This window comes from Periplaneta americana, chromosome 13 (assembly GCF_040183065.1).
Source record: "Periplaneta americana isolate PAMFEO1 chromosome 13, P.americana_PAMFEO1_priV1, whole genome shotgun sequence".
NCBI lineage: Eukaryota > Metazoa > Arthropoda > Insecta > Blattodea > Blattidae > Periplaneta > Periplaneta americana.
This window is the reverse complement of record NC_091129.1, coordinates 138142086-138169202: the sequence shown is the minus strand read 5'-3', so window position 1 is coordinate 138169202 and position 27117 is coordinate 138142086. Positions and strand designations below refer to the sequence as shown.

General features: G+C 36.5%; 1 protein-coding gene and 1 non-coding gene across 5 annotated transcripts in view; one reads left to right on the top strand and one right to left on the bottom strand.

Moving 5' to 3' along the window:
* Positions 1-27117, bottom strand: part of LOC138712486 (zinc finger MYND domain-containing protein 11) — a 62072-nt gene that overhangs the window by 18562 nt on the left and 16393 nt on the right. For 3 of the 4 annotated variants that reach the window (XM_069844360.1, XM_069844362.1, XM_069844361.1), the window contains exons 2-6: positions 17614-17765; positions 13753-13877; positions 11978-12139; positions 9485-9577; positions 3371-3677 (exon numbers count right to left, since the gene is read on the bottom strand). In XM_069844360.1, the coding sequence (XP_069700461.1) occupies positions 3371-3677; positions 9485-9577; positions 11978-12139; positions 13753-13877; positions 17614-17765 (839 nt within the window). Of the gene's footprint in view, positions 1-3370; positions 3678-9484; positions 9578-11977; positions 12140-13752; positions 13878-17613; positions 17766-26525; positions 26590-27117 lie in introns of all 4 variants that reach the window. The other variant, XM_069844363.1, reaches the window with a different exon arrangement.
* On the top strand, positions 1898-1971 carry TRNAM-CAU (transfer RNA methionine (anticodon CAU)). Its single transcript has one exon. It is a non-coding gene; the product is annotated as a tRNA-Met (tRNA).

The following is a 27117-nucleotide window of genomic DNA, read 5'->3' as shown; positions in this document are numbered from 1 at the left end:
AACTGTGGAACCAGCTATGGCTGAATGAAAGATGTGCCTTCACTTCCACAATGCCGTAGGTGCTACAGTTGTTAATGTACTGCTGAAAATAGTACCCATGAATTAACCGAAAAAATATGTGATCCAAAATTCCTCCGCCCCCTCTAGTTCAGATAAATGGGGTTCTACTGTACATATTGTAAATTAATATACACTACTTTGAGGTGTATTTCAAGCAAATGATCTTAAACAATAACAGTTTAGTGTAATATACTAATCCCAAGATCCAATATCCTTTATAATCATGCTGACATCTTAAGTTTTGGATATCTTGAACTACAGGGTGGGTGGGAAGTAACTCCTTATTGTAATGTGCTTATAACTTTTGTATATATTAATATTTTTTTATGAAACTTAATACATGCTTTCTTTACAGTGGTAGAACGTGATCTGTAATGGCTGACAGCATCACAGTGCAGGAGAGAGCTCAGGTTGCCGCCCGCTATAAAGTCTGGCGTTCTGTTGTGCAGGTGCAGAGCATGGGCCTCGCGCTACACTGGATGCAAAGACAATCAAGAACTGTCATGCTAAACTGATGACCACAGGATCTGTGGCGGATATTCGTAGAAGCGGCCGTCCCTCAACATCCAGGTCAGACGAAAATGTGCGAAGGGTTGAGGAAATGTTCACCAGAAGTCCACAAAAATCAACACGACAAGCCAGTCGTGAAAGTGGTCTCTCCCGACACACAATCAGAACTGTGCTGGAAAAAGAATTAAATTTCCGGCCGTGGAAGCCACATTACTGTCAACAGCTATCGCCGGAAGATTGTGACCATCGAATGGAATATGGTGAACTTATGCTAGGTTGGTATGGAACTGGCCCCAGTTGTTCGAGAATATCATTTGGAGCGACGAAGCAATTTTTCATGTTGGAGGGTTTGTGAACCGTCACAATTGTCACTACTGGGCACAGCATGATCCAGGGGCAACAGTTGAAAAGTCTCAAAGCCGCCCTAAGGTCACAGTTTGGTGTGGCATTACATCCAACAAACTTGTGGGTCCGTTCATTCTTCGAGACACCATGAACTCTGAACGGTACCTAGCCATGTTGGAAGATGAATTTGGCCAATTGTTTCCACCTGGGATAATATCAATGGCCTAATTTGGATGCAAGATGGAGCCCCACCACATTTTGCACTCAACGTCCGTGACTGGTTAGACTGACATTTCCCAGGACGTTGGTTGGGTCGCTGTGGTCCGCATGAGTGGCTAGCACGGAGTCCCGACCTCACCACGTGTGACTTCTTTTTGTGGGGTTGGGCGAAGGAAGAAGTTTATCGCACCAAACCACGAACTCTGGATGAACTGGAAGATCGTCTACGCCAAGTCCTCAATAACATACCACAGGAATTCCTGCACAAGTCAACTGAAAGTATCTCTCGCCGGTTACGAACATTAGTGGAAAATGCTGGAGCATATGTGGAGTTTTAAGTTAATCCATAGGACTCCTACCATGTTAAACTACAAAGCAAAATTTGTTCCAGTCAAATAGAATAAATACTAACAGATTTATAACCATATTACAATAGGGAGTTACTTCCCACCCATCCTGTAAACCAAAAATTATACTGTCGTCTAGGACATGTATGGAACGGGATAAAATTAATGTAACAGAATATTAAAAAAGAAGATAAAAAATATCTTTAATATTCTCATAGTTAGCAGTGCATATTTCTGTACAGATTATTGTGCACTTAACTGCGGAATCCCGGCCAAACAGTCACTCAGTTGAGTGCGCCCCTTGTATAATGGCAGTTGACTTGGACATAAAGCGTCAACGTATATGCCTAACTTGGGGTCCGGCCACAAAGAAAAACACTGAAGGAGGAGAGTTCAGTCCGGTGCTGTGGATTGAATTCAGAGTAGCTCAGTGGTCAGAGCGCTTGGTACATAGAACCAAGAGACCCGGGTTCAATCCCCGGCGCTGGAGCAAATTTTTCTCCTCAAATATTAATTTAATGTAACAGACTTCCACCTCAGTAGGAATAGTCGGACACAATAGGCCTAAAGCCACAGAAAAACCATTACTAAATAAATGGCCAGTTTCATCAACAACCGTCAAAGTCTAAGTAACTGTTACAGTGATTTTAACTGAAGATTTAACAAAGATGTCGTTTCATCAACTTCTGTCAAGGTTAACAACTGTTTAAATCTCCCATTAGTTTAAATGCTCATTATTCATCACTTAAATTTTAAGTTACTGTTAAAATTGGTAGCTAGAGTACATATTTGCCAAGTACAATTGTTATATGCTGATTATTTAAATAGTGAAAGAAAAGAAGGAATTATGCCAAGACGAAATGATTATCTTAGGTTATCTGAATAAAAGTTTCTTGAGAGATATAGAATACCTAAAATAGTTCCAGCAAAAGTGTTACAAAAAATATAAGACAGGTTAGAATATCCAACTGACAAAAACCTACCACTAACTCCAATGCAGCAATTAAATTACTCATTGGTTTAAGATTTTACTATTGGGAATACTGTAGGCATTTCAAAGGCAACTGCAAGTCGAATGTTAAGTGGATCTGCTACCATTGCTAGTTTGAGGCCACAATATTGTATTTCCGAGGGAAGTATATCGTGCTGAAATTATTCAAGATTTATATAATATAGCAAACTTTCCAGGAGTTTTGGGTGCAACAGACTGCACTCATGTTAAAATCCAAACGCCTGGGGGTAATTTGGATGAAATATTTCGCAATCGAAAAAAATATTTTTCAGTAAATGTGTAAACTATATGTGATGCCAATCTGTTAACAAGAGATATTGTTGCCCGTTGGTAAGGGTCTGCACATGATAATACTATATTTAATAATTCCCACATCAAAATACAAAATCGGAAATCTCTTAGGTGACAATGGTTATCCTTTGAAGAAGCATTTATTAACACCAAATAACACAGACTACAAAATACCGTATAAACAATTCAAATCAGAGTCATATAAAAAAACCACTAATGAAAAGAGTAATCTTCATAACAGCACGATATTGTTCCAAGATGAAAAATATGATTTAACAAGAGTTTTGTTAACAAAACCCAAACAACTACTGGTGAAATGCATTATATTTAAATGATTGTTAAAAAATTAAATGTTTGTTAGTAAAACTCTTGTTATAGTATATTTAACAGAGGTTGATGAAACCGGCCATTAGACTTTTAGAAAGAACATGTAACATTCATGCCAATTTATGATGAGAAAGATGCAAAACTCATTTGTTAGTAATTATTAATACAAAATAGACAATTCAAGAAAGGTGTTAATAAAAAATATCGAATATTAATGAAATAGGAGTTTACACATTTGCTCCATAATGTGATACTCCACCTCCATGGTAAATGACAACGTTGTGTACAATGGTCTCTGCATCAGCACGGAACTCTTGCAGGCTGCGGTACTTGTTATTGGAAGCCTTCTCCTCCATTGTGCGAAGATCCATTGGTCTGTAGATAAGGTAGTCTACACGCCATAAGTCACTTTCATCTGTCACCCAGTTAAAAAATCCTGGCTGATCACTTGGAATGGAGCCACTGCTGACTCTCCTCTGCTGGGCCAGCTGGTTCAACACTGCTGACCGATCTGATATGAACGAATTCTTACTTGGAACTTGCCGATCTGTGATGGTAGCAGGAAGCTGAAAATAAATAACAAAATGAGCTAACTTTTTCAGAGGTAACATTGTTCTCTGAAGTAATAATGCATACTACGCTTGAAGTTCGTGGATCCAAATTATACCAAAGACCAAGTTACTATTACTTCTTATAACACATGTCCAGACATTATCGACGAATTACAAAATATCCACAGAGATCTGAAAGGTCTTGAATCTCGCAGTATCTGCAACATCGAGAATAGCTAGCAAATTCTTACATAGTTGCTACTTCTAGATATGAGAGGGCATGTGTATGCAGTAGATAATTTATACAGCCAACTGCAACGAAAGTAGGAACTATGTGTGAACAATATAGTAACCTTTGTCAGAATTTTGTTCTTAACATTAATTGAGGCGGTCAGAAGCAAAGGGGTGTAAGTGCACTTACGTTATTTTCCATAGAATGTGATTAAAAGTTACTAAGCATTCGTAAATTCCGTGTTTTTAATTTTAAATGTTAATGTGCAATGTGGTTAAAAGATATATCCCTTGTATGACTTGAGGCTTTCCCCGCATTTGATGTAGAATAACTCTTCTCGGGTTCTCAGCCAGGTGAGTTGGAGATTAGCTTCCAAGCTTTCGACGGCTAGCTCTGCCATCTTCTTCAGGGATGAAGTGATGTGGGACCATGTCTAGCCAGTATATATGCAATAGTACGGCTTCCCGCTGCGAGCCAATCAGGAGCTAGTTCCTAGTCCCGACCGTCAGGCGCATTGTGATTGGTGGAAGCGGTAGCCAATCAGGAGCTACTTGCTGGTCCCGACTGTCTGCCGTGTGCTGGTGGTCTAAGCATATTGATGGCAGGTTTCCATGCTGTACTCAGCTGTAGACCCCCATTTCTGTTGAAATTATTGCCATCTAGCTGGATTTCGATGGCTTCCTTGATAACCAAGTCCCAGTAACCTGATGTCTTGTCCAAGATGGTGGTGGCGCCAAAATCTATCTTGTGAAGTATTACCCCGATAAGTCTGCAGTAGCCCAACACAGCCTAGAAACTGGTCACAAGATAGATTTCAGCGCCACCACCATCTTGGACAAGACATCAGGTTACTGGGGCTTGGTTATCAAGGAAGCCATCAAAATCCAAAATCCAGCTAGATGGCAATAATTTCAACAGAGACGGGGGTCTACAGCTGAGTACAGCATGGAAACCTGCCTTCAATACGCTTAGATCACCAGCACACGGCAGACAATCGGGACCAGCAAGTACCTCCTGATTGGCTACCGCTTCCACCAACCAGAATGCGCCTGGCGGTCGGGACTAGGAACTAGCTTCTGATTGGCCCGCAGCGGGAAGCCCTACTACTGCATACATACCGGCTAGACATGGTTCTACATCACTTCATTCCCTGAAGAAGATGGCAGAGCTAGCTGTCAAAAGCTTGGAAGCAAATCTCCAACTCACCTGGCAGAACCCGAGAAGAGTTATTCGATATATCCCTTTATCACTGAAATTTTAAATGCTTTAGTTTGCCCTGGATGCACTTATATCATTTTTTTTAGAAATGTCACTTACAGCCCTTTGCTTCTAACCGCCTCAATTGATCAAATGGTGCGACATGAAATGCAATCTAAGATTGCTCTCCCAGAGAAATCTCCACTTCCAATTTCTTCTTCCAAAAATGCCTCTGGTCTTGGTCAGATTTGAAACCACAATATTTGAGTCCACAGGCTAGGAAATTATTTAACCACTGAGGATAACGAAGTGCTATAAATTCCTTAACTTGACTTCCTTTGAAAGAAGGCAAACCAGAAGGCCTACATTATATAGAGGTTTAGGAATTGTAAAATAAATAATGAGAAAGGACAACAAGCAAAATTCATCCATGTCACTCTAACATTATATCACAAAAAAGATAATGTATTTATTCATATAGATGCATTTACATCAGAAATAAAACACTTCAACCACACCATGCAAGCAGATCTAACAAATAGCAGGGTTAAGTAAACAACAGTAATAATGTTCTCCAAATGTATGCATCCACTACAAATAATGTAAAAAAAACAAACCATTATAAAAAATATTAACAAATTTTCTTCTTCTTTCTAATGGCCGAGATTTTGGTTTTTACACTAATTTTCTTCTAGCTTTCCAATACAGGCTTGAGATGATGTACATTCATAATGAAAAAGTGAATTCAGAATCAACACAAGAATTCTGTTACATGTAATGGAATGTTCAATCTAGTAAATATCTTTCACGAAACAGTTGTGATCAACAGTTTAACAAAATAAAGTCCTCTAAGTATCTAGTAATACCAACTCACATAACAAAAAGCAGGAAACATCAGCTCTTTATCCATTCTGAATTTCCCATTTGCTCAAATGCTGTCAGTAGGAACCTGAATTTTTAGCATATAATTTCATCAAAATTAGCATCTATTTTTCTCAAGATTATCATCTATTTTTCTGAAATTAGCATTTACTTTTTTTCCAAAGGAAACTTTGTGCATTCTACCTTTCATTTCTCAAAAGATAACATTGTGAACAGTTCAGCATTTTCCTCTTTCAAATTACATCGTCTGTCTGAAACAACAGCACCATACTGTGATAAAACACGTTCATTGTCAACATTGTTTGATGGTGTCCACAGTACTAGCAAACAACATTCTGAAAATGCTTTATTCTCTAACGCAGCAACTGCAGAATTTACAAAAAAATTATCTTAGCATCTGAAGCATAGAGTCCCTGGAATGAATACTGCTGTCATGAGCAGTTATAGTTGTTAGCCCATTTTACGAAGGAGCATGTGTCTCACAAATTCAACCAACTCTGCCAATATAACTAGGATAATCAACCAACTCTGCTGCGATCTCAAAATCAAATGCCCAAGTACACTGACGCAATGCATTTCAGCCAAGCCCATATCGAATATACAACTTGATAATCGATATATATATATATATACACGAGGGGGGTCCAGGAAATAACGACCGCCATTCGCGCATACCCGCTGCGCAGCTGATTCCCCTTCCTTGTTTGAAGGTCAACTGGCTTCCTTAACATGTGTTCTCATAATGTTGTGAGTACTGGTTGCAACAAGTCGCCATTGTGCATTTTGTGTTACTTCAAAATGAACGACGTGATTGATAATCCCGCCGACTGTGAGGTGAGGAGTGTGATTCGATTTTTGAATGCCCGACATTTGAAACCTGCAGAAATTTACCGGCAATTGAAAGAAGTGTATGGTGATACTGTAATGAATGAAAGAAATGTGAGAAAATGGTGCGAAATGTTCAACAATGGGCGAACAAATGTCCACAATGAAACTCGACCCGGACGCCCATCACTCATCACAGAAGACCTGAAGACTAAAGTGAACGACAGAATCTTGCAAGACAGGCGCACATCACTCGACGAATTGCATATTGCCTTTCCTGACATTTTTCGTTCTTTGCTTGGTGAAATTGTATCGCAACATCTTGGCTACCACAAAATCTGTGCACGATGGGTTCCACGGCAACTGAGTGACCAACACAAAACTCAGAGAATGGCCTCAGCATTGACATTCTTGATGCGATATCACACAGATGGAGACGCCTTTCTTGATCAAATTGTGACTGGTGATGAGACCTGGGTGTCTCACAACACCCCAGAGACCAAGCGCCAATCACGTCAGTGGCATCATCCCTCATCACCCAAGAAACCGAGAAAATTCAAACAGACTCTCTCAACACAAAAAGTCATGGCTACTGTCTTTTGGGATCGTTTTGGATGTGATGAAGAGTTGAAGAAGACAGTGAACACCTGGCTTAATGAACTGGCGGCAGAGGAGTATAACACGGGAATTCTAAAGCTAGTGAACAGATACGACAAATGTTTAAATGTAGGTGGTGATTATGTAGAGAAGTAAAGGAAGCTTCAGTTATGTAACAGACTTTGTTTTTTCAAATAAATATTTTTTTTTTTTTAATTATTACAACAAAACGGTCGTTATTTCCTGGATTCCCCTCGTATGTATATATATATATACTAGTGGCTTGTGCAGCAAATGCTGCAAACTAAGTTCATTAGAAGTTCAAATGAAATTTTTTCAGATTTATTTTGAATGAAAAATACCAGGTATTTTGAAAGCTATTTGCTTCCATAATAAAGAAACATACTCCCTCTGAATGGTTTTTATGCCAAATACTATTTCTTGAACTATGTATCCTATATATCTTGAGTTTCAACGCGAAAACGCAAGTAACAATGTCAGGGCGATCAGTGGGTTTTTCATGTGGGAGTAAAGCAATAGCTATTTCAGGTCATTGTGGATTGTAAAAGTCAGGTTTGCTATGCTTTTGAACAATAGACATAGCATCTTGGTATAGCTGCTGCATGTAGAGCTTGAAATGTAGAGGTAAAATCATTTTATCTTGCTAAGAGATCTTGCTGAAATGATCGAGAGACTACAAAATTTTGTAGGCCTCTTATTTTGTCAGTAAGTAACACCGCCTTTCCTTAGGAACTGTAATTTTTGCGCTTTCTCGAGCCAATACCGAAGAGAATATAAGTAGGCCTACTTATCTACACCACACCGCCATTAAGTATATGAAAAAGACCCAACCCCACTTGATAATAACTATAAAAATATTTGATTTTTAATAACAATATTATCTTACGTAAGTTTTGTAGTTTATATTATATAATAGCCGCAATTCAGTAAATTATGGAAATGAAGATCTAATTTAACACATTCTCTATATCTACTTATATAACCCCAAAACGTTTCACTTTCATATCAGTATAGCATTAATATGTATAATTAAAGAAAAATAGTCACATCATGGCATTAACTGTAACGAAATTTAATTTCTAATGGTAATAATGTCATCAAACCACCTCAAGTTTTGTAGATTTCAATATCCAATACACAGCTGTACTCAGAAAATTACACACCGCAAAATCAGACCTGTAAATTACTTTCAGCAAGTCTTAAAATTTTTAATAACCAATTGAATTTGAACTCTAAATAATATTATGTCAGCAATCCTGCAGGTCATGGCCTCCGTGTAATAGGTACTGTTTTTTGTAGTGTGTGTTTTGTTTTATTCTGAAATCACGGCCGTGCTGAAATGCAATTAGTTCTCAAAAATGAAGAAAGATTGATTTTGGAAAATAGGAAAATAATGTAGGAAAATTGATATTTCACTGAAAACTACTATTTTTCCGAAAAACTTTGGGTTCCAAGCTTCAAAATGAGGGGTCATTTATTAAAATCCGTTCAGCCCTTTTCCCGTAATTTCCATTACCAGTTCAAATTATATATATATATATATATATATATATATATATATATATATATATATTTATATACACACACATATTTGGCAATCATCTAACCTTCATTATCAATATATGAAATTTATTGACTCAAGCAGACATTAATTGATTAAGAGATAATCGATCGACATGTTTTGAGTATTTAAGAAATGCCTTTAATTTTGTGCGCTTTTCACTAGAAAAATAGCATTTTACTGATAAATCGTTATTAAATAGCATTTTTCTCATGATTTCACAATTTGATAGGAAATCTGCATTTTTCGCACTTCCAATTTTGTTAGAAAATCATGCTAAATCACCTTACAGATGAAAAAAATACTTACTCCACATTTAAAAAATTTGCGGATTTCGCAAATGCGAAATTTTCAGGTTCCTAGCTATCAGCAAATAAGGAACTAGACATGGACATCCACACTAAAGCTCAATTAAGGATGTAATCTGATAATGTAACATTGTTAATACAAATATTCTAATGATATAATAACATTCTTACATAAACTAATTTATTTCTATGTACTCACTCTCTCTTTTAGACGGACACATGTAAAACCCAAAAGATGGTTCAACTGTCGACGTTTGAGCTTCAATTTGTCATCAATTTGTGTTTCCAGCATCTAAGTGAACAAAAGTTTCAGAACAATGACTTTCTGAAGCATAAAATTATCAAATAAGTCACACATATCAATATATAGAAAAACAAACTTTTATCGAATTTATTTCTATATGTACTGTTAGTCAAATGGCTAATTTTCCATGATGGAGACCCAAATTCAAAACCCAGAAAGTCCAAGTGAAATTTATAATGAACAAAGGCATATTTCTGCAGAGAGAAAGGATGTGCCATTGGAGATCAATGGGTAGCATTAGTAACACAATATAAAACTGAACTGTTGAATGCCATTAAAACATGTTTTTTAAATATGGTAGTAATTTTTTCCAGTCTCAAAATTAATATGTTTTACATTAAATTCTAAGCTTCGGATAAAACTGTGTGTTTACAGCAAAGCAAAAGGCAGTCCTCTTTCATAGAATAAAAATCTTGACCAACATTTATAGTATGTACAATACTCACACCAATACACTCAAATTACAAATGTGTACCAATTAAGCAGAGAAGACCAGCTGAGAAGAATCAATGACTTAGATGTCAAGTGCTTGGTATCACAAATCAATCAACAATTGTGTCCTACCATGCATATTTATAATAAATGAATGCATACCATTCTTAAATATTATATTCTTTCATTCATTCATTTATTGACAACATTCTTAATGTTATTTTGTGTCTTGATGCGCTTTTCTTAACAAACTGCATTTATCATCAATAATTCGTTGTCCCTCTCACTGTTTGACTCTGAAAATGAATATAGTTTTTTCACTAAAATATATCCCATTTTAACTTAACCTCAAATAACTTCACAAAACTATTCATAAGAAACATCGTCCTCACTATTTGATGGATCTGATTCCAAACGATTGATTCCATCTAAGATCCATCAGGAATTAAAAGACAGTTTGGTGAATTTATGATGTAGTTCATTGTTCTTTTTATAAACGCTTTGCTGAATATTATAATGCCATCGATGAACATTTTGATGAATTTATGAACTCGCCCACTGCATATATAACAAATGAAGTATGTAGATTTAATTAATACAGTGAAACCTGTTCAAGACGGAAGTGACATGGTCCTACTTTTTTTTCCGTTGTGGACAGGTTTCCGTGTTATTCAGGTGTGAAGTTAAAATGGAATATTTTATCATTTGTGTAAATGAAAAACAAAATGGCATGCCACAAATTGTAGGAATTACAAAATATTCCGTTTAACACTACTGATTAAATCAGCTTCCTGTCGCTTATTTAATTGGTGAATGATCTTGATGAAAATCTCATTTCCTGTATAAATTGTATCGTAACTCACTCATTAAACACTGTAAAGTTTATTAATTACACTAAATTTAATATCTAACCCTATACTATAATACTGTACTGTATATCACAACACATTATTTAATTGGACTAGGAGCCATTCATTAGAAGCCTTGAATTCTGGATTATCTTATTTCTTTTCCAGTTCAAGGGTTTGCATTGCAGAATAGATCCAGAAATTGGCATTATCTTTGAGAGGGCAAGAAGAATCCACTCCCACAACAGTTCATTTATTTCTATGTAACCAATTGTTTTCTGTTTCCTTTTATGTCAACATTATTGACCGCAAGCCACTCACTCATGACACAGCTTTTATTTTTGAAAGTGTTAAGTTACACCTGAGTTTTCTATTCCTAAATTTCAACATAATTTTCCATACGCTCCGTTTCTAATTTTCCTCGATAACTTCTACTTCATCAATCAATGATAGTGCAAAATTTTTACGCAACTTTTTTTCATCACGAAATCACTAATAGACTTGCGTTCTACTCAGCTACGACAGTATATAGGGGTGACGCATTGAATTTCTTTGAAGGGACTCGTCTACCTAGTCAATAGGGTAATAAAATTTATGACCACCAGGCCAACACACCCTCGCACCCTCAAAAATTTTGCAAAGAAAACTTGTTTTTATCTTAGTGACCTACGTATTTCGTACATTCCTTGAAAGCACATACTGTTTCAAAATATAGTTTACATTATACAGTAGTGTGTCGAAAATATTATTTCCATTTTGAACAGTAGCAGACAGTTTCCGTTTTATTCAGAAAAAATTACACATAATACATATGAATTTCGCCAGAATCAATGAATTGTTCCGAAATAGACAGGATTCCAGATTATTCTGGTTCCAATTTGAACAGGTTTCACTGTATCTACATTTTTTGTCTTACATGAATAAAATCAGGTTTCCTATATTTGGTATCACAGAGAAGTTTTATGATACAGTACAACCACAAGCTATGTGGATATCTGGATGAAAGAATATGAAACATTAAAATGGGTTTGTAAAACATTATTCTTGTAATGTTAATGGTTGTAGAGGGAGTACATAACAACTCATGGCTGTACATCTAAGAACGTACCTTGCACACAGGACATACAAAAGTATTCTTGACATCTTCTTGTAGCACCTCCTCCTTGGCAAGGCATGATACATGATACACACGATGACAGCTAGTACAGCAAATTACATCACCGCCTGCATGGCACTCAAAGCAGTACCAGTCATGGCCATCCTTCTCCAACTACAACAAAAGGCCCAGATAATAGTAATATGCGTTACAAGACCGGTATGTTGACGTTTTCATGTTCGAGGAAAAGATTGAAAAAGTGAAACGTAGTTGAGCTTTTTTAATTTCCGAGAACATGAAAACAGACATATCGCTCGTGTATCGTACATTATTTTGTGCGAAGATCGTTTATTACATACCTGAAAGAGGAATTTCTAATTAGTTGCAATGAAATCTCCATCTTGGTTTCTGTTCAATGACGGCAACTTTGGAAAACAAATATATCTATCTTCAACATTATTCCTATAATATGTTTTCTGTGTTTACTATACTGCAGCAGGCCGTGATATACGTCTGTCTCTTTTTTCCCCCAGTCTATGATGAGTCTGGAATCTTGTTGATTTTTTCACGGCTTCCTTAATGTTACTTGCATTACAAATGCAGTAACTTTAGTGGTGTTGTAGAGTTTACTTAATTTTTGCAAATATTTAAAAACAATAATTAACAGTGCAATTTAGGTGAAATTGCAGTGGTAAGTTTCCAATTTATAATTATTACTATATTGAACATCTTTAAAAATAATATGTTAAAAGCCTAAAGCAGTAAAATGAATATGATGCTTAAGCGGTAAGAATAGGGAAATTGTTATGTGTGTTGCGTTGGGAATACTGAATGTGGTATTTCACACTTACCGCGTATTGGTTGTGTGCGGAAAGCAAGCAAATACGCACGATCTCGCACAAAATATTTTAAATTTACATTCGATATAGTTCAATGACTGTTGTATAACTCCCAGAAAAAAAAGAAGGATTTTCTCTTTTTGGAAGAATTCTATTCTTTCTGTTGTAACATCAATTTTTTTAGTTGGTATTTTAATGCTGTATCAACTACTACATTATTCATCGTCAATGGTAATAGTGAGTTAGTATTTGGCAAGATGAGACTGAAGACATTCACTTTACATTTGGAAAAAACCTCGGAAAAACCAACCAGGTAATCAAACCCAAGCAGGAATCGAGCCCACTCCCGAGAGTAACAATTATTACATGACATTAATTAAATTTGTTCCATACTATTTCCATGAATATAGATTCATGTAAGGCAAAATGAACCACAGGCCATTGTATGTTCCAAATACCTCATCATATTCTAATTTGGAACTGTAGATGTCGCCTCATTAAAATAAGTATAAAACACACATTTACTACTGTGGATATGAGATATTACTGATAAACAAATTGCAAAACAAGATTTTGTAACATCATAACTCTGTATCACAATAGAACCTAAATATTTTAACAGCTGTGATATGTTGTGAAAGAATGTTTTCCAGTGTGCATTAGGTCTTATATTACTAACATATCGTCATTGTTCCTGCAATAACTCCTATGTGCAAAATATAAAATTGTTCAGTAGGAAGAAAAACACATTTATTCATTCTATGGCAGTAGTACATAGGAGACTATGAATTCTTAATTTTCGAAAGGAAGAAATATAATTACATATAAGAGATTTTATTATTTGCCGTATCACTATTTAAGTTATTTAATAGAGCAAAAATCTGAAAATCGATAAATATGTCACATAGGAGTTATTGCAGGAACAACAACATTAACATTAGTTCTCACCGTATCTTGTGGTAGTCTATAGCCTTCCTGCTCGACACCTATTTTGGATCCTTTATATCCCATCCTCTTGATGAGCCGTATCAAGCCATCTCTAACACAATGGTTTAATTGTCGCCGTACTTCATCTAAATGCAAAATAAATTTAATGTAACATTAATTTTTACAAAATAAATGAATAAATCATCTGCATTGCATGTGTATAAATAGAATCCCAAAAGCCATGTTTCACTAATCATCCGAACGGGATGAGCTCTCTAGATTGTCCAATGAAACGCTGAGTTGAAAATTCAACTGTGAGATCGTAACAGGCCATATGGCTTAATACCTGGGGAAGAAGAAGAAGAAGAAGAAGAAGAAGAAGAAGAAGAAGATTATAATACGTAATATAAACAAAAGCCTATCCCGGTCTGTGCTGTATTTATAACAATCTATCTTACATACTACAAATTTCATATATAATTAATTTTTAGAAAATAAGATTATAATACTGAAAATAAACAAGGACCTAACCTGGTCGGTGCTACAATAATCTATCTCGCAGACTGCGTGCAACAATGACACTAACTAATCACAAGAAAAGAAAAAACAATACAGTTAACTCAGTCAAAAGGAAAACCAACATTGGACTGCAAGGGCACAAATTCAATTCCTGTATAGGTAACACCTTTCTTTTATTTATCTTCATCATTTCCAACATGGTCTCCTATTTTATAACATCTCACATAAATTGGTCAGAGCATTGTAGCAGTCACATATGCCTAAGTTATATCAATGTCAAGTACTTCATCCCACCCATTCTTCCTTCCCTTTTCCTTTTCTCCCTACTCGTCCCTCATGTTAATTTACCTTAAAATACTAAATAAAACTAGCCTAATTTAGATAATCTTTCCCAACAATTATATACGCATTACACAAGGCGTGTCCAGAAAATTTCCAGCCATTTAATATAAAAAAGAAGAAAGAAAAGAAAAGCAGCCTATCTAGGACAATGATTCCTTAGTTCCCTTGAAAGTAATTCCCCTTGGGACCTCATATATTCACCCCAGCATCTCTTCAGCTTTTCAAAACAGTCTGCAAAGTCCTCTTCAGCTACCTCACCATGTTCTCCTATCTTGTCAATGATCTGAAATCTCTTCCCTTTCAAAGGCGTTTTTAGCTTTGGGAGCCAAATCTGGCCTGTATGAGGATGACAGACCTGTGTGATGCAATGTTTTGCCATGACTATTTGCCTAAGATCCTCTGGCAAAAATCTCTGAAACAATAGTCTGTGGAATTCTAATTCTCGTTCTGTCAATCCCAATTTTCGTTTATTGCAGCCTACACATGTTCAACATTTTTTAGTGTTCTGCTTGTTGACAATCTACCAGAATATGGATCATTTTCAAAGTATTCCTGGCCATCTTTCAAGCCTCGGTACCACAATTTTTACCTGGCCCTCAGTCATTGAATCATCCCTCAATAGCTTCAATAATAAATCCTATGTAATGGAGGGAGGAAAGGAAATGACCACTCTTCCCCATTATCTCCTGGGTTAGTTGGCTCATGAGTGGTGCCTTACTAGTGTCACTTATGGGGTTCAAACCTGTATTAGGGCAGTTGACTAAACAACACAACAACCATTACCAAAACACAAGTGCTTCAGCAGACAAAGGGATTACACACACCAAACAAATCTTAAGGAAATACATTTGAGGTACCATCAAAAAGAAACCTATAAAATTTTAAACACTTACTTAATTTAAGTTTGGATCCCATCCCCTTAAAAGTAGTCCCTGCATTGATGTAGATGTCCCACAGCTTTTGCTATGTCTCAAATGCTCCTTCTCTGTAAGTAATTGTCTCAAAATGCTTGAAGCATCTGTTGCGATTCATCCTAGTTCTCAAGTGTCAAAACACAGCCCTTTTAAGTTAAATTTAATTTTTGAAAACAGAAGTCTTATAAGGGACTAAATCTAGTGAGTATAGAGGATGTAGGATGACTATCATGGTGTTTTTTGCCATAAAATCCCATGTTTTGAAGGCTGTGTGTACAAGAGCATTACTGTGGTGCAAGAGATAGTTTCTGTCATGACATATTGCGGTGCAGCATCTGTAGCTGCTAGAACACTGGTCTTTCGTCCATGGGGTCCGGGTTCGATCCACAGCCAAGTCATCAAGGAATTTGTAGTGGATAAAACAGACGTGACATAGGATGTTTCTCAGGTCTCTCCATCAACAATCTCCATCTCCCCCTCATTTCACCTATCATCTGCATTAGGGAAAATAGGCTGAGGTAAAGTCTCGGGGATGGTACAGATATAGGAAGAGATTGGGGCTCTGGGCTTCTGAGACTACTTGTGTGCAGACAGGACTTGGCTCTAACAGGTGTTGAAGCAGGATGGCCCATCTCTCAGCCAATGAAGACAGAAGAGCTTGGGGCTCAGGCCCCTGAGGTGAGCCCCTGAAGTTATCAGGCAATTCATCCACGACATAGGATTTGGTTCTATCCGGGGCTGAGCAGGATGGCCCACTTGTCTGCATCGAATTCACAAATTCCACTCAGACCATCTATTGGACATGACAATCATTGCATATATGGGGCACATTGCACTCCTGACTTCTCTTGCCTTCTTGGATTTTGGAGATTGTGGGCTCATCCGTTAGCATCTGGTCTTGGGGTCGTAGTTGTAAACCCACGACTCTCTTCTGTGATGATCCTTGACATGAAGGTAGGCACATCATTAGCCAGTTGAATGAGATTTCCGCAGATGTTGACACGAAGCTTCTTTTGATCATCAAACAACAGAGTGGGGACGAATTTTACAGCAATGCAACACATGTTCAGATCACCTGTGAAGAGGATTGCCTGAGCTCAACCAAATGAAAAATAATGTCAGAAACTTCTTGAATCGTTATTCGATAATCAGCTCAAGTAAGTTGTCCAATTTATTCGACATTTTCAGAGCTGTGTTAGTATGTCATCATCCAGATTTCTTGTTGTCTATCAGCGATGTTTGGCCCTTTGTAAAACTAAAGTGTCATTCAAAACATTGAGTTCAGCCCATGGTTTCGTAGCCATAGGCCTCCTGAAGCATTTGTATGGGCTCTGCAGCAGATTTCACAAGATTAAAACAATGCTTCACATTTGATCTGTGCTCCATTTTCAAGTTAATTTTAAATATTCGAAATTTTCTCGGGCTTCCAGCCAGGTCATAAGTTGGTGATCCACTGACGTTTCGTGGATGTTCATCTTCCTCATCTTCAGGGTTGAATGATATCTGGGGGTACCCAGCTCCTTAATTTATAGTGCCAGAGGGAGGAGTCAGCCGAGGAGCTGTGCGCCGATTGGCTGTTATTAGTGCGGACCACGGCGTTCTAACACAGCACAGTGCTGCACAGCACTGACACAATGTCACAAGATCAGGTGTAGTAAGAGTCACAGCTCAATGCTATTTGGCAGACTGATGTATCATGGTCAGGAATATTCAATCCTGCAACCATTCACGCTGCACTGGCACCAATTCTGAGCATCTCGTACATTCCAGTTTCTTTCTGATGGCACTTCACATTTGCTTTCAACACATTTTCTACATACAAAAGTGTAACAGTTTTCTACAGTCATTGATTTCCACATTATGTCGTGAGTAAATAACAGTTTTTACTCATAATTTCAGAAATAACTTGCTCACTTTTTCAAAATCCCGATTCAATCCAACATACTCTAAATGAAGTTTTTATTCTTTCATAAAAATGCTACAATCATTCAATTTTAAATTACTGTATTAACTTTTTCAAATACTTAACAAAATCAATTTAAAATCATTTTGCTCAATATTAACCAATACAGTTTTCAAAGTATACTATCAGTAAACTTTAACTCACCTTCTTTGGCCCCATGTACACGAGACATATAACGTGTAATTCGAGACACATTTGGTACTTGCCGCTGGCTGCGTATAATCTTGATGGCATCCCACAAATGCTGTGTGATTTGTGGACATGCAAGTCGCCGACGGGACATTGCCGAGAAAAGGCTGCATGAGAAAAAAAAAATTATAAAGAGAAAAAGATTAAAACATACACATTACAAGTCACTGTAAGTGTGTAGGGTTGCATACTTAACACTCTGACGTGCTGGTGGCATAAGAAACTACTCCCACAATGTCCTTTAAAACTTCACTGCTTACTTTTTTTAAATAATAACTCTCACAAATGACTGAAGCACTTTGCAAACAGTACTGATAAATGGAGAAAAAGAATAGATGATCAAACTTTCATTTTATGACTGAAAAACATATTTTAGAAACTTCCTCTTCCCGGTTTTTGGATTAAAGCATGATGTGGCTATCCTGAGCTTGCTGAGAAGGCTCTGAAGTGGTTGGTGCTCTTTTCAATAACATAGTTATGTGAGCAAGGATTTTTTGTGCTTGTTTTCGTCAAAGACAAATATCAAAACTGATTGAATGCAGAGGCAGACTTCAGGCTAACAATGATCAAAACTTGACCTGATATAAATAAAATGTTTCAATGATGCAAGCTCAAATGTCAATATCAAATTAATATTTTTGTCACTTCCATTCTACTCACATTTTAAAAAATAAAACTGCATAACTTATTTAGTGATTAAGAATGAATATATTGTTTTTCATAACAAGATTCAGCCTTTTAAAAAATATTTCCCCATTATAATTACTGGCTTTTAAGGAACCCGGAGGTTCATTGCCGCCCTCACATAAGCCTGCCATTGGTCCCTATCCTGAGCAAGATCAATCCAATCTCTATCATCATCATATCCCACCTCCCTCAAATCCATTTTAATATTTTCTTCCCATCTACGTCTCGGCCTCCCCAAAGGTCTTTCTCCCTCTGGCCTCCCAACTAACACTCTTTATAGCCTTCAGAATGTAGGCACTGGTGTTACTTAAGATATAAAAAAAAGTGGTACATAATGGACAAAGGCTGGGAAACCCTAATTTAGACAGAAACAGTGTTATGACGATTCATACCCTTGTTTGGTGGTGGAAATGAGTTAAGAAAGCATTTAGTGTGATTTTCCAACAAATTAATATATTTAACTACAAAAGCAGGAAAAATTCTTAATAGTAAAATCACTAACAAACAGTAGCTAGTAACAGCAATACTGAAATCATAAGGACCATATTGTCTAATAATACTGCATCAATGTAACAAATAATATTAACTATGAAATAAATAATATTTTCTGTGAGTACCTACATGCATTGGAATTTAAATACTGCTTGTTTTACATAAAGCTTCAATAATAGCCTAACCTAAAATTAACTTATATCAATGAAAAACTACGTAAGCAATACTGACTATTAGCAGTGCATAGATAATAAATCATCAATTGAATTACAACTCTATATTCTTTTGCAAGATTCTGAATGTAGAGACTTTGGTATATGCAAAAAGGTTGTTATAAAACTCCTATCAAGTTATGGCTGAATCCCAAAAATACTCTTATCACCGAACTTCTACGAAACAACGCAAAATGTTACTAAATCATCAAGAGAGACTATAATTAATTTGCATTATCATAAATTTATATTCACAGCTGATTAGTATAAGTTTATCTTATCAAAATTAACATGCACATCATACACACCAGAACTAAAAAATGCATAGGAAAACCAAGAGTAAACTGCTACTAAACATAACAACTTACACATTCTAATCCAGGCAAAAGGCATTCTTACAATAAACTATGTGAAATGTTTTAAGATATGTGATGTCAGCAGCACATTCCATACACAAAATTTGGCAAAACAGTACTTTTGAAAAGCTTTTTTACCCAATATCCCTCAATGGAATGTAATAACTAATTGATCACATAAACTAAACTAAAGTACACTAATACGACACTTGAAACCAACAGTATATCCCAGAACTGTAACAAGACACCTGCTCATAAATGATAATGAGGCTGTGGCAAGGTCAATGTCTCTAGAGCATATCAGCCCACATGCAGTGAACACATCACACCAGGAAATAAACATTAGCCTAATACCAACTGCTGTTCTAATTTCAACTTAAATAAAGTAGGACTGAGCACTGAAGAATTTCACAGACCTAATTACACTAAAATTCTCATGAATCCATACAGGGTGTAAAAAAAAGTGTACAAAACTTAGGGTATGAATTCCTCCTATGCACAGAAGAAAAAAATGGTTATATCAACATGGGTTATTTAACGAAATTTATAAGCTTGTACTTGCTATTTGGGAAAAGGAAATTGTACCAGAACAATGGAAGGAATCCATAATCGTACCTATTTTTAAGAAGGGGGACAAGACTAACTGTAGTAACTTTCGAGGAATATCACTTTTGTTGACGTCGTACAAAATTTTGTCTAATATTCTTTTGAGAAGATTAACTCCATATGTAGATGAAATTATTGGGGATCATCAGTGTGGTTTTAGGCGTAATAGATCAACTATTGACCAGATATTTTGTATTCGAAGATAATGGAGAAAAAAATGGGAGTATAAGGGTACAGTACATCAGTTATTCATAGATTTCAAAAAGGCATATGACTCGGTTAAGAGAGAAGTTTTATATGATATTCTTATTGAATTTGGTACTCCGAAGAAACTAGTTCGATTAATTAAAATGTGTCTCAGTGAACGTACAGCAGAGTTCGTATAGGTCAGTTTCTGTCAGATGCTTTTCCAATTCACTGTGGACTAAAGCAAGGAGATGCACTATCACCTTTACTTTTTAACTTTGCTCTAGAGTATGCCATTAGGAAAGTCCAGGATAACAGAGAGGGTTTGGAATTGAATGGGGTACATCTGCTGCTTGTCTATGAGGATGACGTGAATATGTTAGGGGAAAATCCACAAACGATTAGGGAAAATACGGGAATTTTACAGGACGCAAGTAAAGAGATAAGTTTGGAAGTAAACCCCGAAAATATAAAGTATATGATTATGTCTCGTGACCAGAATATTGTAGGAAATGGAAATATAAGAATTGGAAATTTATCTTTTGAAGAGGTGGAGAAGTTCAAATATCTTGGAGCAACAGTAACAAATATAAATGATACTCGGGAGGAAATTAAACACAGAATAAATATGGGAAATGCATACTATTATTCGGTTGAAAAGCTTTTATCATCCAGTCTGCTGTCAAAAAATCTGAAAGTTAGAATTTATAAAACAGTTAAATTACCGGTTGTTCTTTATGGTTGTGAAACTTGGACTCTCACTTTGAGAGGAACATAGGTTAAGGGTGTTTGAGAATAAGGTGCTTAGGAAAATATTTGGGGCTAAGAGGGATGACGTTACAGGAGAATGGAGAAAGTTACACAACACAGAACTGCACGCATTGTATTCTTCACTTTACGTATTAGGAACATTAAATCCAGACATTTGAGATGGGCAGGGCATGTAGCACGTATGGGCGAATCCAGAAATGCATATAGAGTGTTAGTTGGAAGGCAGGAGGGAAAAATACCTTTAGGGAGGCTGAGACGTAGATAGGGACCAATGGCGGGCTTATGTGAGGGTGGCAATGAACCTCCGGGTTCCTTAAAAGCCAGTAAATAAGTAAGTAATATCAACATGGGTTCGGAAATTCTTGGTTTCTGAGTAAGGCTTGCAAGTATGATCATAGTGCACTCCAGTACATTAATTTGTTAGCTGTAATTATTATGTTTACATTTCCTTTGATGAACTATTCAAAATGTATATCTCCTGCCTGAATAGAGGCCGCAGTTTGTAGTCTCATCAATATCCAAACATGCCTGGCCTCCACATCCACACAAGCTTAAAGTATTGCAGGTCTATGTTTTCCAATCTTGCTAAGAAGTGAGCCAATTGTCTCTAGCTTTCTATCGACAAAATTATTAACTTGACTGGAACATTGTGCACACCAAATTGTTCGAAATGCCTGTTGCATTTTAACCAGAGAATCTGTCATCCAGTACGTTTTCAGCACAAAAACATTCCCTCGAAGTGAGTATTGCATGACAATTATGCCACAGGTGCCAATATAAATTCTCACAAAAATCATAATTTTCAATTTTAAGTTTATGCTCCAACGAAGAGTTGGGCTGAAAACTTTTGTGAATCGTAACAGTCCTTCTGGGACTATAACCTGTATGGCTGATGATGATAATGACTAATTCTCAAAGAGAAATTATAACTCATCAAAACAGTAAAGTTTATATGGATGCACTACATTATTCCTAAATTGAGCTTTATCTGTTATGCATCAAGATCCTTATCTTTTATTATGATACAAACATACTTATGGCCACCCTACTCTGTTATCTCCTGGCTTAGTTGCATCATGAGTGATGGCCTCTTTCTTTTTTGGTGTCGCTTTTGAGGTTAAAACCTGTCTTTGAACAGTTGATTAAACAACAAACACATTTAAATTGGCATAATTTGCATACTTTCATTCTATAGCCTAATGAAATATGGATTAATATGATGAGGCAATTCATCTGAAGCTTAACATGTTTTTGTTTTACAAAAGAAATCTGTAAGAATAATAGGTGTGCACAAAAGAACATCATGTAAAAAGATTTCCTAAAACTTAGAAATACTGACTAGCAAAAGGTTCAGAACAGAATTTAACAAAATTTCTGCATACCGTAAAACGGGGAGACTAGACATGCTGGGGGGACTTTAATACATTTTGTAGGTTGATATTTCGGTTCCAAAACATGAACTTATGAAATGTATCAAGTCCCCCCAGGTGTATCAAGTCACCCCGTTTTACGGTACTCATAACTTCTACTCAACTAATGAATTGCTTATGTTTGTAAATTGAATTAAACAGTTTGCTATGTATGTATTGTATATTTTTGTATAATTTGTTTCACATCTCAAAGCCACAATGCTGATGTAAATCTATGAAATACAATAAATTAAGTTGGAATTGGTGGGGGAGAAATCAAAATGCGAAGTAGTGCTTTCATGTTACTCTGGCAAAAGCCTTTATGTGATCCTTCTGAAAGTAAGTTCACTAGCTAACCTAATTATTTTAATCATTTTTATATAATAATTTGTCTATAACACACACAAAATAGAAAACTACATAGCTCAGTTAAAAATTCAGAGTAGTTAATTTAAAATTATATAACAATCGTTCAAAACTCTGAATCCATTTTGATAAAGAAAACAATGAGATTAGATATTCACCAAAGAATAATAAATGGTTTTGAGAGAATTTATAGATGCGACTTTTCAAAGCAAAGATAGGTAGTTAGAGCTGCTTCAGAAATGCGAGCTTCACATTTTTCAATCTGATACCTCAACATTTCTCTCCTTGAAGTTGCAAAAAATCTAGAAGACACGAAACAAATATCCAGAGATTTATTCAACTGAACTATCAAATCTATATAGTTGAAGCCAGCAGATAAGTTTTGAAATAAAAGGTGGTCATTCTCAAGGTACTGAAAATACACTTTGCAGTCATTAACTATTTCAGTTTTTTCACCAGATGTATCAGTCATGTATTCTGTAACACAATATAGAGTGGAAGGGGACTAAAGAGTTCTTTTGAGAGATGAATCAGAGCAGTGAGTTCAACAAAAAGTGTAGTATCACTGAGGTCTTTTATGAATGGGTTTTGAGAAAAAAGTACCATTTTTAGTTGAATTTTGAAATGCCTATTGCAGGAAAATAGGAGATGTTGGGGAGGTGGCGTTATGGGAGTTTCTAGAGCAAACAGCCAACAAATGTGTCCTCACTGATTTGTTGCAAAACATTGACGGTTTGGCGATAATTTTATTGAAAATCAGTAACAAAGTATGTGATTGAAAGTCGTGATGACCATGCATTCAGTAATGTAGAAGCAAGACTAGAGCATAAGGGAAATGCACAGCCACCAATGTCCCTCTGTGAAGCATTAAGTTTGAGTTACTAAGTCCACTGCTGTAGAGTAACAGTTAGCCTGCCTGATCGTGGAATTGAGGGGGTCCATGTTCAAATCCTGGTTGGGACAAGTTATTTGGTTGAGGTTTTTTCCAGGGTTTTCCCTCAACCTATTAAGAGCAAATGCTGGGTAACTTTTGGTGCTGAACTCTGGACCGAGCCTGCTAGCATTATCACCTTCATCTCACTCAGATGCTAGATGACCATAGCAGTTGATAAAGTGTCGTAAAATAGCCAACTTTCGTGCAGTTAGGTACATAATTATGATGTCTTACAGCTCAACAGCTACTGTTACATGAACACACATTGCAATATGTATTATTTTAATGTACCGAAGTACATATGATATTTCCATGCAGATATCATATGTAGTTCGGTACATTAAAATAATATATATGATATGCGTAAATCACTTCGTGATTTAAGATGGTGATTTAAGATGGCGCTTATTCCGTCGGATCCCGGCCAACTAGTCACTCATAACGAGTGCACCTCAGCACATGTGTGGACTTCAGTCCTACGTTCATAGACATCTATGACGTAGTGCAAAGGGCAGCCACTAGAGGGAACCCAAGAGTTGGAACTTAATCTGAGACGATTCTGTCCGGCGCCAGGGTGGGTATCTGGTGTGGCTTAGTGGATAAAGCATCAGCACGTAGAGCTGAAAACCCAGGTTCAAATCCCGGCGCCAGAGGGAATTTTTCTCCGTTCCATTACTCTTTCATTGTATGATGACGCAGGATATCTGCATGGAAATATCATATGTACTTCGGTACATTAAAATAATATATATGATATGCGTAAGACGGTGCTTATTCTGTCGGATCCCGGCCAACTAGTCACTCATAACGAGTGCACCTCAGCACATGTGTGGACTTCAGTCCTACATTCATAGACATCCTATGACGTAGTGCAAAGGGCGGCCAATAGAGGGAACCCAAGAGTTGGAACTTAATCTGAGACGATTCTGTCCGGCGCCGGGGCGGGTATCCAGTGTGGCTTAGTGGATAAAGCATCAGCATGTAGAGCTGAAAACCCGGGTTCAAATCCCGGCGCCAGAGGGAATTTTTCTCCGTTCTATTACTCTTTCATCGTATGATGATGCAGAATATCTGCATGGAAATATCATATGTACTTTGGTACATTAAAATAATATATATGATATGTGGCGCTTATTCCGTCGGATCCCGGCCAACTAGTCACTCATAACGAGTGCACCTCAGCACATATGTGGACTTCAGTCCTACGTTCATAGACATCCTATGACGAAGTGCAAAGGGCGGCCACTAGAGGGAACCCAAGAGTTGGAACTTAAACTGAGATGATTCTGTCCGGCGCTGGGGTGGGTATCCGGTGTGGCTTAGTGTATAAAGCATCAGCACATAGAGCTGAAAACTCGGGTTCAAATCCCGGCGCCGGAGGAAATTTTTCTCCATTCCATTACTCTTTCATCGTACACATTGCAATGTTGTGCCATCTGCTCATTTTCATTTATATATATATATATATATATATATATATATATATACTCCCCTCCCTGATCTCTCAAAAGGACCCTATTTAGTCCCATTTTTACTCGATATATTACTTCTAGAAGTTTTATGTCAAAATATTTTTTTTAAGTAATGATGGACATTTGACTTTCGTCAATCACCCAAGCATCCCGATCTATTAAGCAATGCATCGAAACTTGTAGTTTTTCGCCTGCCATGTAGATGTTGCCCTTGATGTACCATAGGAGGTGAATTACGTAACACCATATATCATGATTAATGGAGCAATTATGGAATACCAGTAGGGAAAATGGGACTACATCACAAAAATTTACCTCAAACATCATCTTTGTCTACCACAAATTCCACTTGGATCTGCCGGGATTCGAACCCGGGTTACCATTGTGGAAAGCTGATGCTCTAGTCATTCGGCTAACAGTGCGCCCCTACGTAAGAATATGAATTATGATGTTACATAGGCATGCATATCCTCCTAAAAAAAACTGCGTGTGTGCATGCACACTCACAGTTGAACATAGTTCTACAGACAAACTTCAATGAAATATATAAAGCCTGATGAATTCCTATTGTCATGACAGAATCCTGTCTTACACACAGAGTTCCAGTAATCAGTAAGTTACAAACACACACATAATACCGTTTGTCAAAATTTGTTCAGTTAAATGTACAGATCATATGAAACTGTAACAACATAGAATTTTCCCTACAAAATGAATATTTTTAAAAGGCACCTAATGATACACAACAAAAAATTATTTTCCTATCACAAGAATTTAACAATTATTACCGAGAAGAACTGAAAACGATTTTGTTTCGTGTAATGTCAGTCAATTCTACTATACATCAACTTGAAAGTATTACTATCATATATAGCTTTCAATGTTTTCCTAATTTTCTTCATGTACATGTAATGCACTTAGAAGTAACTCAAGCATTCAAACTCTGTTTAAAATCTCTCTTGACAAGGTTATATTTCAATCGTAACTCTGCCTTGGAATAACGAAGAGGTTCAGAGACAACAGAAACATGTAAAAAAAAACACACACACAAACTTTCAATTCAAACTCATGAAGAAGACAACCTTCTCTCTCGTAAAGCAAGGATAGTGCAGCGTTAAATGTGTCAATTGCTGATGGAGACAAACCCATTCAGGAAGCAACAAAAAAAATGCGTGTCAGATATCACTTACTTTTCTTCAAGAAAAACTCATAATAACTGTAAGAAAAAGGGCCACTTTCAATCCATAATTAATAAAAATGTGAATTCAAGTCTCAGAGCGCAGAGTATCAAATCCATGCAGATCACACATAAAACTTCATGTGAAAAAGAATATGAGGGAATTAAGAAACTCCCAAACAAATCAAGTGGGCCTTACCAGACGAACAAGCAGCTGCATATTTGACTCAAGAAAGGTCACGATGCTCTCAGAACAAAGTCCACTGCACATAACAAAATAAGGCAGTTTCAGTCTGCAATTAATCAAGTGCTATTCAGTCAACAATATACTGCAGGTTAAAGTGCACTTTCTGTATCAATAGAAGGCTCTTCTTGTTAAAATTGTCACAACAAATATAGAAGTAATTTGGAATTCTCCCTGCTTATTGGTTATCACATGTTTATCAAAGTATAATGGGTGTTACCATAAGGTAAGGTCCAAGCAAGTCACTTCCTTATGCCTATTACATTTTCAGTACAAAATAAAAGCCAGAACTTTATACTTCAAAAAGTTTATAACAGTAGCATAATTACTTTTAATAACAGTAGATGGAACAAATAAATACGAAATAGTACATATATATTATATGAATAGTTTACCCTAACACGAACCAGGAAGATCCAGTAACACATATTATAATAAAATTGTGTTATTATATTATGAACTGTAAGCTAATCAATTAAGCCCTGTATGAACGTTTTCAATATTTCTTTTTAATAAAACTAGTATTTATAAGGTCTCTAATTAAAAT